A 13,538-nucleotide genomic window follows, 5' to 3' on the forward strand; every position below is an offset into this window, starting at 1 on the left:
TATACTGTTAAATATTTTCAATTACTCAATTTATTTCTATAATGGTGAAGCTGAATTTTCAGCAGCCATTACTCCAGTCTTCAGTGTCACAAGATTCTTCAGAAATCATTCTGATACGCTAAAAATGCAGCTTTGCCCTCACAGGAAGAAATTACATTTTAAAATATATTCAAATAGAAAACAGTTATTTTAAATTGCAATAATATTTAACATTATTACTGTTTTTACTTTTTTAATCAAATAAATGAAGCCTTAGTAAGCAGAAGAGGCTTCTTTCAAAACACTGAAAAAAAATCTTAATTATTCAAGCAATTTCAACTAGGGGGGCTTTTTTTTGCATATCAATAAAAAAAGAAGTACAATCCCACTCCAAAAGTCCACAGCAACTCCAGCACTTGAAATAACTGAACCAGTTCCCTCAGCACGTGAAATAAGCGCCCACAAAGTTTTTTGCAAGAGCTGCTCGTGTTCAAAGAGACATCGCACTGCCCTAAGCTCTGATCTCATTCTTCCATCTGTTCTGTGGTCTGTAACCTTCAACAAGGTTCATTACATCTTCAAAGCGAGACACGCGTGTGTCAGTGTTGCAGAGTGTTACCTGGCAACCTTCCAGTGGAGTCCCGTTACCAAGGGGGAAGCCTTGAGAGGCGAGCGCTGATAATCAGTTCACTGCAGTCTGAAGGAGTGGATCCCTGCATGGGCATGCTTCATGCCATTGCACTGAACGCCAATGTGAGTCGCATGTCAAGCAGCCTGCTGATGCTCCTGAGAGCGAGGCATTGCAAACACATTATTTTTATACTTATTAACTTCCAGGCCGAGTTACAACAATAACCTACCATCCTAATCTAAAGTTTCCTTTACAACTTAAGTCCACAGCTGTTAGTTGTACAATGAATGCAAAGGCAATATCTCCAAAACTCGAAGGGAAATGTCCACTTGGACCTGCTGCTGGGAGGATGGGACAAGGTATATATGGCTATAGCCCAAGGCTGAAAAGGCAGAAAATTGCTAGTTCGACCTCCGAAAGAAACAAGCCTTGTGTTATCACTTTTGTGCCCTTGAGCAAGACAAAGGGGATAGTTTTCTCAAAAAATAAAATTCTGTCATTATTATGCCTATCCATATGCTGTTCTTTTTCAGTGGAACACAAAAGGATATTTGTAAAACAATGTACATGCTTCTTTTTTTTCCATATGAAAAGAAACAGCCCATGCATTTTCTCATTTTGTGTTCCAAGGAAAAAAAATACTATATAGGTTTGGAATAACATGAGGGTGTGAAAATAATTTTTGAATAAACTATTCTTTTCGCACTCACTTTGGATAAAAGTGTCATAGACTAAATGTTTTTACAAACTATTTTCTGTTCCACAGAAAAATAAAAGTGTTCCCGGTTTGAAATGACACGAGGGTGAGTACATGAATTGTAATTTTGTGGGGGTGAAATATACTGGTAAGTATTACATTTAAATGTTTGGAATAACATGTGGGTGTGATTATGAAAAGAAAAGTATTTATTGATAGTAACAATTTTTTTTATCTCAGGATGACTGTCCCACTTTATCCATGTCACTTTGGATAAAAGTGTCTGCTAAATAACTACTTAATATTCTAACTAGATGTTTTATTTTTCCGTTTAAATGATGTCACTTAAACGGTGTGATTTAGGATTGGTAGCAGGCCTCGTGTTCCCATCAGAGCTCTTCACCCTACTTGAAGCAGCATTTCCATTTTTATGTAAGAGCCTGAGTCAGCTGTATTGTTCCACTGCAAGTGTGCCTTTTATTGCCCTTTACTACCCTGTACTCTTCCCTCTGAGGAGAAAGATGTTGAATATTTAATGCCAAGAGTGTTGGGGATATTACTCTTTGACTTTGAAAACATTTTGCTTCACCTAAATGGTACTTTAACGTGAAAAATTGATGAAAATGAAAGAGAAAAGGGCTGAATAAGTTGTAATGATGCTACTATAAGGTGTCATACCGAAACATCAATGAGTTGATTATTGAGTAGCCAAATACGAGTAAATAACGTCTACAAATACTCGCTAGCTGGATGTCTGGAATAAACTAAATGATGATACGTAAGTGTAGCACTGCGCATGCGCGTCGCACAGATCCAGGAAAAACAAAACAAAGCTCCCCGTTTCCTCGACCGCAGAGGACTCTTCTTCGCTTTCTTTCGCACAAGTACGCTTCGGTTGCAATTCCGTACCCTATAACAATATATCCATCTCACCGTGACTTGACACGTTAAGGCACTGCCTTTGTTTTGACAGCCGATAGCCGCGTTAGCACGTGAACAACTGAGAAAGTCCAAACAAATTCACAACGCCATACCTGACACTTTCATGCTCTGCTCTCTTCCAGGTAGCGCTCCCTCCGGAGACGGCATTCGTATTTTGGAGGACATATCTCCCACTCTGTTTTGGACAAAATAACGCCAAACCAAACGCACGGAAGTCCGCGCGACCATGAGCACAAACACGCCGCACGCGATGCACTTGTGTAACGATTGCACAAGCGCGTGTGCTCGTTACGTAACTATTTGTTTACGAATATATATATATATTGTAAATAAGTACGCGTGCTCTAATCAAATGTTTAAAGTCCCCTTTAACCCTGTGGTTAAACGACTCCGTATTCAGTGCTGTGTTGGAGGACATTCCTTCCTCAGTGATTCAAACAAGTTTAGGAGCTTGGAATAGGCTATGTTCTTAATAAAAAGGTGTAAAGCTACTCATTTGTGTTGGCACTAGCTTTTATTTTGTTTGTTGATGCGTGGTGTGACAATACTAATACTCTTAATTTAAGTTTATAAAATGCTATTTTAGATTAAATGTAGCTGTCACACCACAGGGCATGGCAACTTCACAACGTGTTTTATGCACCCATATATTGTTTTTAATGTTCAAAATGCTCATATTAATGAATGTGCTTGTGTCAGTTGTAAGTATATCGTTTTTAATTATGTGTAACATTGGACTCAAATTTAAAGTCAGTTCAAGTGTGCGCTATCTTGTTGGCACACGTCCAGGATAGTAGGTAGTAGAAAATGAGTTTAGGAAAATTACTTAATCCAATTACATTACACTTTATATGAATTTAGGATATTGATTGATGGAAAGGTGTTTATAATTTTCTGATAATACTAGGCTAATTGTTTGCTTATACGATTAATAATAGTTTTAGTGCTGTCAGACGATTAATCGCGATTAATCGCATACAAAAACGTATTTGTTTGCATAATATGTGTGTTCTGTGTATATTAATTATGTATATATAAATACACACACATACAGTACATATTTTGAAAATATTTACATGTCTATATTTATATTCATATCATTTATATTATAAATAAATACATTTAATATATAAACAACATATTTTTTTCTGAAATGCTCTTTACGTAACTTTTTGTTTACGAATATATATATATTGTAAATAAGTACGCGTGCTCTAATCAAATGTTTAAAGTCCCCTTTAACCCTGTGGTTAAACGACTCCGTATTCAGTGCTGTGTTGGAGGACATTCCTTCCTCAGTGATTCAAACAAGTTTAGGAGCTTGGAATAGGCTATGTTCTTAATAAAAAGGTGTAAAGCTACTCATTTGTGTTGGCACTAGCTTTTATTTTGTTTGTTGATGCGTGGTGTGACAATACTAATACTCTTAATTTAAGTTTATAAAATGCTATTTTAGATTAAATGTAGCTGTCACACCACAGGGCATGGCAACTTCACAACGTGTTTTATGCACCCATATATTGTTTTTAATGTTCAAAATGCTCATATTAATGAATGTGCTTGTGTCAGTTGTAAGTATATCGTTTTTAATTATGTGTAACATTGGACTCAAATTTAAAGTCAGTTCAAGTGTGCGCTATCTTGTTGGCACACGTCCAGGATAGTAGGTAGTAGAAAATGAGTTTAGGAAAATTACTTAATCCAATTACATTACACTTTATGTGAATTTAGGATATTGATTGATGGAAAGGTGTTTATAATTTTCTGATAATACTAGGCTAATTGTTTGCTTATACGATTAATAATAGTTTTAGTGCTGTCAGACGATTAATCGCGATTAATCGCATACAAAAACGTATTTGTTTGCATAATATGTGTGTTCTGTGTATATTAATTATGTATATATAAATACACACACATACAGTACATATTTTGAAAATATTTACATGTCTATATTTATATTCATATCATTTATATTATAAATAAATACATTTAATATATAAACAACATATTTTTTTCTGAAATATATACATGTATGTGTGTGTATTTATATATAGGCTACATAATAAATATACACAGCACACATACATATATTATGTAAACAAAAACGTTTTATTCTGGATGTGATTAATTGCGATTAATCGTTTGACAGCACTAAATAGTTTATAAGCCGAGGGATATCTGCAATGCATTACAAACAGACAGAAAACAGAACACCAAGTAGCCACTTCTTTGTTTAATCAGATGATATTCCCGGGCCCTTGAAGGTGTTGGCTGGCTGCAGCACTCAGAGACAGTGTCTTTATCCATGTGTCGTCAGCATAAGGGTGGATTGAAAAGCTTTACCATCTGGAGTTCACCGCGTGTCGAATGTGTTTGTTCGGGACACGCGTGCGGCAGACGCCAGTCCTCTAAACTGCAACACATGAGAGGATCAGGAGACCTCTGCTGACCTCAAAGCAAGTACTAACCCACACAATACAAAGCGTATGTATAGATAGATAGATGGATAGATAGATACGTTACGTCGTTCGAGCGCTTTACTTGACGGTGCTTTGTATACAGTGTGTCGTGTATACAAACGTCTTCATAACATTTAAGGTAGATGATGTTAATTAACTACAAAGGCAATTCGGATTGAGCGAGACGAATAAAATGATCAAACTCCCTTTAAAATAATTTGTACGTTTATGCAATAGGCCTACTCAGGCCTGCGTATTTTTAAAGTAAGCCTGGCAGGCTGTTGTGGGTTTAAATCCCTAAGCAAATGAGAACTATCAGTGAGTTGGAGTCTGAGGAAACGTTTTTGTGTAGCAATAAAATGAGAAAGGAATAAAGATAAATCAGTGTTCGATAATAAATCAGTGCAGCATGAGGGATGAGATGAGCGCGGGTGGGGTCTGGGGGATGGGACTCAACGCGCAGATGACAGGCCATATGGAGTCGGCCTTTTTTTTTGGACACAAATTGATGAACTAATACTTTCTACGGGTTTACTGCGGTGTTAACAAAATATGTATTTCACGTGAAAACGTTTACGTCGAAGAATGAACAGTCAGTGGAATCGTGGCGCACGATGACTTTATTTCTTAAAGGTGCTCGCGGTTTATTTGCCAATACGCATTCCATAAGAGCGTTGCATTTTTGTGTTGGGGTTAGAATGTAAAAAACGTCCAATTTGAAATACTTTTGTTGTTCTTCAGATTATAAACCAGTTTGAGAAGTCGTGCGCACGATTGCACGTTGACTTGTGCGTCAAGAAATGAGTGGAAAGAAAAAAGTGATTTAGAAATCACAACGATGAAATAAAACAAACACGTGCATCATGAAAAGTGCAGAAACTATTTTCCAAACGGCTAATGTTCAGTAACCCGACAGATGCCAGCTCTTTCCACCAGAGTATAATCCTCTCTGAAGGGAAGGGAACAGAGGAGCAGGACGGAGAGCTTCAGTGTGTGTGAGATAAACTGGGCTGCTCTCCTCCTCTCTGTCAGATTGCGCTCTGCATCACACCATTTCACATGATGACCGACTCTGCTTACGAGCACCGAAACCTTCAGCTCTGGCTATTTGCCTCCAACATGCCTTTTTCTGCTTTCTTTTTTTTTCGTTTATCTTGAAGAAATTTGAGTGATGCTGCACTGTAAGCGGAAATGATTTGCGTCGCATCCTACAGCATCAAGGTGCGCAAAAGCGAGCGGAACATTTGATGGGTTTGGAAGGACGCTCTTCTGCACCGACTGCCTTGTGGACATTTCCCAAAACTGGATTTATGGACACTTATTATCTCGGGGGATAAAAACCTATTATTTATATCCTGCTTCGCAAGGTGTATTTGTGTAAGTTTTGATTAAATCGATGTGCATTGTTTTTACAAATTGTTAATGTCAACCAACTGCGTCTGTTTTACTAAAGCATGTTTTTTTCTTCTTCTATCGCATATAACAGTTGACTGTAAATGCATTGAGGTGCCATTGTATCAAATGATGCCAGGCTATATTAATAGGTTCTTTGATTTTCAGACTGAATGGACGTCACTGAATGGATCGCCTAATTAAAATCCTATTTGCGGGGAATTTTCCTTTCTGTGCATGGTGCAAGGTTGGCTTTGACAAATGGTGCCCTCCACTTTTTTTCCCAATATTTAGTTTACCCCCTCCTGATGCAGGTGCTTTCAACTGTCTCCACCTTCTAACATATACCCCGCCCGACCCCCCACAAGAGGCTGCGGTGTCTCTGGTTTAGTCCCACAGTTTCCCCCTTCTCTCTTACCTCTGCTGCATTTTGCATGAGCTATCTAGGTCATTAGCATTTTAGCGTATACAAGACTTGACAAAGCTGGTGAGGAGCCAGATGGGCCCTCTACTATTTTTTTTTTTTTATATCTCATGGGAGTTGAGCAAGGGACCAACTGCAGCAAGCCACTGAGCGCTTTCTTTTTATTGCCATCACTCGGGCCTTATGTTGCACCAACACATGATGGAGAGATGCGCACCGTCCTGTGGAAATTACGCATTCGAAAAAATAGGTAATGTAATAAATGGGAACGCTTGCTTGAGTTATGATGTGATGCACAGATGCTTTAAGGATGCATGATGCTCTATGCAATGTTGGATGCTGATGCTACACCAGTCGGAGGAGGACGTAGAGATTTTGGTGCAACATCTTTGCTGTAGCTTAGTTGTGCGATTCAGAACATTGTGGTTGCAAACAGGCCTGCTTTTCTTCGTGTTCACAGCGGACCTTGATTTAAATGTCCATACAATTAAGGCACGCGGTGAATGCCAAGAGAGATGGCAAATATCATCGATGATTGGTTTTTATAACAGCACAGCGCGAATAGTCCGTGGTTTGCGATGCATGACAGTTCTTATTTTTCCTTCGGTCAGTTTTTGCGAGAGCGCGTGTGTGTGTGCGAGCCGACGCAATAATGCGGCCAAACTGATCTTTTCTTCCATCATTTTGTGTTGCGCAAAAGAGCGTATCATTGAATAGCCTATTGTGAAGTATTGAATAGTCATTGTGCATTTAAAACTCTTAACAATTACCATGAGGTCTGATGTAACGTATTTTTTGTCATTTACTGTCTATTGAGAGGACGATTCAAATCTAGAAATAGTCTCATTTGCAGATCTGTGTGGGGACACGATGTCTTCAGGAGAAGATGATGAAGAAGAAGAATATGGATAGAAAAGTTGTGAGGCCTACGTTGACAACCAAATTAAACTTAAATTTCTGAACGTTCAGGACGACACCCTATTGTGAAGTATTGAATAGTCATTGTGCATTTAAAACTCTTAACAATTACCATGAGGTCTGATGTAACGTATTTTTTGTCATTTACTGTCTATTTAGAGGACGATTCAAATCTAGAAATAGTCTCATTTGCAGATCTGTGTGGGGACACGATGTCTTCAGGAGAAGATGATGAAGAAGAAGAATATGGATAGAAAAGTTGTGAGGCCTACGTTGACAACCAAATTAAACTTAAATTTCTGAACGTTCAGGACGACAGCAGTTGTCATGTGTCCTCATAAGGGCACTGAAAATATTGAACATGTACGTTTGTATTTATTTATACGTTTGAAAATCATTTTAGCTTGTCAATAAAGTCACATATTCACTAAGCAGACATTAATTTCTTTTTTTTCACGCAATATTTGCCACTTCATATTTCGATTAATCAGAACACTTTAAGACCTGATCTTTTCCACTTTTCTAAAACTTTAGTTATATTTTCACTTTATTTTTTTACAATGATTCTCAGTAATTAGGATGCAGGCCGCGAGCTTTTTAACCGTGTAGTTTAAGCAATATTTCATATCAAATTAAAAATCAAAATGACGTTCACGATTCACAAAACCCACACTTTATTTAGCGTCGAAAAGCTGCAAGCAAAAAGACACTACGGCCTGTAGAAGAATCATTTTCAAATCCTCCAAGAACTTTTTATCCTCTTGAAAAACTTTTGTATGTTTACAAAAAAAAAAAACTCATCTGAAAACATGCAACATCAAGAACGTTTTAAAGCCAACTTATGCAGCAAACATGTTCTTAATGGTTATTTACTGAATTTATGAGGACCACATAAGAACCCTTATTTTAAAGAGAGTAGCTATAAACAACACGTTTATATTCAGATGATGGAAACTGAAGCGGATTTCGATTAAATATAAACGCACATTTCACATTATAGGCGCCTTAAACATGCCATGAATTCCAGCAGTTGTCATAATATTTCATCTTCACCTCATATGAGATGTTCATTTTTAGAGATAGGTCTGTACATCCAAATCAATCTTTCATCCTTGTATTCCTTATACCCTATTCAGTAACCGTGAACTTCTTTTTCAAGGTCATTTAATGGTTGCTTTTGGAAATGAAGGCCTATAGGCTTTTGCCAGTTAAACTACATTTTATTAGATAAACGCGCAAGATTATATTCGCCAATCAAAGATAGCAAAGAAAGCGTGGCATAAATCATTTCTGTACCATATCAACTTCTGTACCAAACGAATTATAATGTCTTTCGTCCACGAGACTACTAGTCAAGGTTAACGTTATGTATAATTTCCGACAGATGTTTAAATGGTATTAATAAAACATATTTAACTTCAGAATAGAACGTGCAAGCCTTCTTCCTGTTCTAGAACTATAACGCTCCGTGCGTTTACAGATCAGGCAATAAATGGGGGACAATCAAGATATAATTTTATAAAGCGCGCGTGCATTACTAGACTGCCAAGACTGGAGTTTTCATTTCAAACGTTTAAGAAAGAAATGCACACGCGCAGTTTGCGTGACATAAAGGGCCTCAGCTACTGGAAGTGAATGATGTAACCTCGAAGCAGTGCTCTAATATGAGAATATCGCAGTAGAGAAAAATGAGAAATGATCCACAACACAGAATTTTTAGCAACATGCCCTTTCTGAGACTCGAACCGTGTGCGGCCTTGTCGAAAATGCTCTATCCTTTAAAGGGTACTTAAGGACACTGCATAATGTCAGATCAACCTCATTAGGCAGAGGTGTAGCCTACATTAGCATATTTCATCAAAAGAATATGTAGGTCGCAGATTAAATTCAGCTGCCCCTGTATTTCAATCAGCGAGTTGGTCATGTTTTGTAAATGTTGATTCTTGAAGGACTCGGGGACACAGCGGCAGTGGGACACAAAGTAAGTTATTTCAATGGGATTTGCATGAAAATCATTGGATTAGAAAAAGAACATTCAAAATTGCAAATAAAAAAAAAATGTTGGAAACCACTGACTGTTATGACCAAATACGGAGTTAACCTGTGTTGATTGTTATTTATTTAATGAGATGAGCAAAACGGACAGATATATTAGTCACAGAACATTAACTTTGGTTTCTGTTAAGGGTGCAAATTATACCGTTTATTTAAAACACCTCAAGTTTTCAAAGAATTTTAAACATCTGCTAAAAGATTAAACTGTAAATACAAACGTAATTTTTCAGGTAATGTTATATACACGAAGTGTTTCCTTCAAATTGTCATTTCGCGCCACTATCAGTAAGATAAACGTCGCTCAACTAAAAAGCTTTTGTGATGTATGTGTTATGTAAATCTATAATACATTAATGCATAATTACATTATTCCTGTAATGCTTTATCGTTATAACGCGTTTGCAAAAACAGCGTACTGTCGCTATGGTTACCTTCCATACGCGCTCTGACTTGTAATCTAATTTAATAAGACGTTTAAAAACACGTAGAAACCTATATATATATATATATATATATATATATATATATGCACATACTACATAAATAAGCATATATACTTTAACTAACCCTGACTCCCAAACCTTTTGACTTTGCTTGTTCAGGCCTTATTTAGTAGGTCTGACCCCCATAAATCATTCCTTGTGACAGTTTTTTTCTTTACTGTCTGTTTATACAAGCAATTCAACTACAAACCATCAGTCTAATGATCCGTCCAGTTATATAATAACTAGAAATTACAATCAAAACCACCCACAAGTCTACTAGTTTCTTTGATGTTTATTTTTACATATTAAAATATTTGCAGTATAATGATGCCTCATAGTTTAATGCGTTTTTATGGAACAAAGATCTGGCTCGAAATAAAAAGGAATACTCCACATTATTATTACATCATTAGAAATGAAAATTGTACCAGGCCACAAGTGTGAGTGTACTCTTTCACCCTCAACACGTTATGGTCTCCACAAGATGGCGTTGTTTGACAGGGGACTATTAATTATCATAAACCAGCTGATCATTATACATAAAAATAAATTACACCAGTGAACATCACAGATGAGTTAGGTCTTAGAATTCATTTATTTAAAATATGATGCACAACAGGCATACAGCCTTTAGAAAGTTTAGAAATGTTATCACACCTAACAATAATTCTGATTTATAAAATAGCTTTTTTTATTTCAGCTGAATATTCAGCTCATACAAATGTCCTTGAGAACAATGACAATCTTTATGAAGTATTCGTTTTTTATTTAGTGTTTAAATATCAAAATATCCAACTTATATGAACTAGTGGCGTATGTATTACAGTTACTTACAGATTATATTCAAAGGCTTTCTGCAGTCAAGCATATTTAACACACGCATTAAATGACCTTCATGTATCTTCACCTTATGATACTTTAGCTATAAAAAAAATGGTCAGGGAATGATGACCAAGAAGTGAACGTTGCCTTTGGAAAAGAGAATGAAAAAGACTGTTTAAATGTTTAAGCAGAACAGCTGGGAGGCGAATGCAAGAAAGTGAAGAACAGGATGATGACAGATAGAGAAATAGATATTGTGCACCTTCCCCGGTCTTAGTGGAAGGAATATCCAGCTGAAGGGAGACCTCCGCACCACTGTGTGATAAATTTCAGCACATCTTGACATTCTGGACTGTGAGTGGTCTAAAGGGTGAAACAAAAACAAGCAATCATGATCAAAGCACCGCAGGCGACCCCAGGCGGGATGGATGGGACAAACTGTGAAGTAATGCGAAAACTGCAAATGCACCCACAAGGGAAAAAAACGATGATGAAATACATCGAAAGAGAGCATTTACATTTACTTCAACAAAACACACGCTAATAAATTCAGTCCCGAGTGTTAACTTTTGATCAAGAGAACAAATTAATTATAAATCAAACGACTGCGGTGTGATTGAAGACTAATTGTGAAAGCTCAGAGGTAACAATGACTAACATGTACCTTTGGTAGCCATCAAGAATTTATTCCAGTCATCTTTATTTGCAGCCATCCCTGGTCTTTTGAACTCGATTTTATTGTGCAGGACAGGGTAACCTGTGTTCCAAATAAAAAGAAGAAAAATAAAGATACTTTTGTGTTTTATAATCACACATCTAAATGTACAGGTCACCCAAAAATAAAATTCTGTCATCAACTACCATCAAAACTTTCTTTCTTATCTGATAACACAAAAGGTGACATTTTGAGGAATGTTTTAGCTGTTTTTACAATAGAACTCAGCTCTCCGTGCCCACCTCCGTCTGTCAGTGGATCAACAGCTTCCTGACAGACAGACAGCAGCTAGTGAGGCTGGGAAAACTCACATCCAACACCTGCACCATCAGCACTGGAGCTCCTCAGGGCTGCGTTCTCTCCCCACTGCTCTTCACCAACGACTGCACCTCTAAAGACCTTACTTGTTCTATTTTTTATTATCTGTGTTTTTTTGTTCTGTCACTGTCATTCTGTTACACTGTGGAAGCTTCTGTCACGAAAACAAATTCCTCGTATGTGTAAACATAACTGGCAATAAAGCTCATTCTGATTCTGATTCTTCTAGAACTTAATGGGCCCCATTCTCACTGCATGGGGGAAAAAAATTTTCTTTTGTGTTCCACAGAAGCAATACAGCTTTGGAAAGGCATGAGGGTGCGTAAATGACAGAATTTTCATTTTTGGGTGAACTGTCCCTTTAAAAGAGCCAGTTCACAAGCAATTTAAAGGAAACATCGCTTCACACCGGACAGTCTTTTGTGCAGATTGCCTCACCTGTGATGACGCAAGGTAGGGACCGGATGCCAGTGCCGGCAGCCACTAGGGAGGCTTCATACGTGCCTCTCTCATCTTTCGGCAGCACCTGCTCCACCCGCTGGTCCATGGACACAGTCAGAACCCACTCCCTAATCTCCTCCCTCTTCTCCACCTGAAACACAGCCAATGGGAAGAGTTTACACAAAGGATAAAAAAAATAAATACACTGGCACCAGTGCAGTGTTTTTGGCGAAGGCTTACAGTGACATGTAGCTTTGAAGGTAAAGGGACCTCAAATGGGATATCTGTATCCTGGAAGTCTGTGTGATCTAAAGCATCCAATGTTCCCTCGTCAATGCCCTGAAAATTTAGAACAATTGCTGAAATAAGGTCATTTAAAGAATGTTATTAGAAACAGTACAATAAAAATGGCAAAAATAGCATTTGAAGGAGCAGCTAAAAGCAGTAAAATAATTTATAAATGTCAATTTTGTCCATTCCATTCCATTTCTACTCAGTAATAAGCAGTGTTATTATAAATATCAACTTGGTTATGTTTAAAGTTCACTTAAATTGGTTTTAGATCATTAGACATGACATTATGAGGTCTTGGAAGTCTGTCTGAAACCAGTTTCCTTAGAAGGTACAATCCTGTTCAAACATCTGGGGTTGGTAGGATGTTTGTAATCATTTTTTTAAAGAAGTCTTTTGCTCACCTCATTTGCAAGGCTGCAATTATTTAATCAAAAATGCAATAAAAACAGTACAATTGTGAAATACTATTACAATTTAAAACAAATGTTTTCTATTTTAAAATATTTTAAAACAATTTGTTTATGTGATGGCAAAGCTGAATTTCTGCAGCCATTACTCTTCAGTGTCACATGATCCTTCAGAAATCATTCTAATATGATTTGCTGCTCTGAATTTTTTTTTATTATCATCAATGAAAACAGTTGTGCTGCTTAATATTTTTTGAAAAATATAAAGTTAAAAAGAACAACATCCATTTGAAATAGATTTTTTAACGATATAAATATTTTTCCTGTCACTTTTGATCAATTTAATCCATCTTCACTAAATAAAATATTTTCTTAAAGGGGTGGTTCACTGTTTTATTTTCTAGTATTGATTGTGTTTATGGAGTGCAACTGCACGCGCGTCCATGTTTAACGCTTCTCATAGCTATGTGAAAATAAGTGTATAATTATAACAGTTCATTGTTTGAGCTGAGCTGAATGAGAGAGAGAGAGAGAGAGAGAGAGAGAGAGAGAGAGA

General features: G+C 37.0%; 2 protein-coding genes and 1 long non-coding RNA gene across 4 annotated transcripts in view; 1 reads left to right on the forward strand and 2 right to left on the reverse strand.

Annotated features, from left to right (window-relative positions):
- The window catches only part of msraa (methionine sulfoxide reductase Aa), an 86,315-nt gene extending 83,646 nt beyond the window's left edge, over positions 1–2,669 (reverse strand). The window contains exon 1 of one of the 2 annotated variants that reach the window (XM_016294645.1): positions 2,342–2,647. In XM_016294645.1, coding sequence (XP_016150131.1) covers positions 2,342–2,477 — 136 coding nt within the window. In that variant the 5' untranslated portion in view covers positions 2,478–2,647. Of the gene's footprint in view, positions 1–2,341 lie in introns of both variants that reach the window. The other variant, XM_016294646.1, reaches the window with a different exon arrangement.
- Positions 2,670–5,716: 3,047 nt separating this feature from the next.
- Positions 5,717–7,496, forward strand: LOC107602206 (uncharacterized). Its single transcript, XR_001611006.1, has 3 exons — positions 5,717–6,088; positions 6,272–6,777; positions 7,381–7,496. It is a non-coding gene; the product is annotated as an uncharacterized lncRNA (long non-coding RNA).
- Positions 7,497–11,080: 3,584 nt separating this feature from the next.
- LOC107602169 (intraflagellar transport protein 172 homolog) overlaps positions 11,081–13,538 on the reverse strand; it is a 28,194-nt gene continuing 25,736 nt past the window's right edge. The window contains 4 exon segments of the mRNA XM_016294598.1: positions 11,081–11,165; positions 11,468–11,564; positions 12,279–12,432; positions 12,522–12,620. Coding sequence (XP_016150084.1) covers positions 11,081–11,165; positions 11,468–11,564; positions 12,279–12,432; positions 12,522–12,620 — 435 coding nt within the window.

This window comes from Sinocyclocheilus grahami, unplaced genomic scaffold (assembly GCF_001515645.1).
Source record: "Sinocyclocheilus grahami isolate Dianchi unplaced genomic scaffold, SAMN03320097.WGS_v1.1 scaffold321.1, whole genome shotgun sequence".
Taxonomy (NCBI): domain Eukaryota; kingdom Metazoa; phylum Chordata; class Actinopteri; order Cypriniformes; family Cyprinidae; genus Sinocyclocheilus; species Sinocyclocheilus grahami.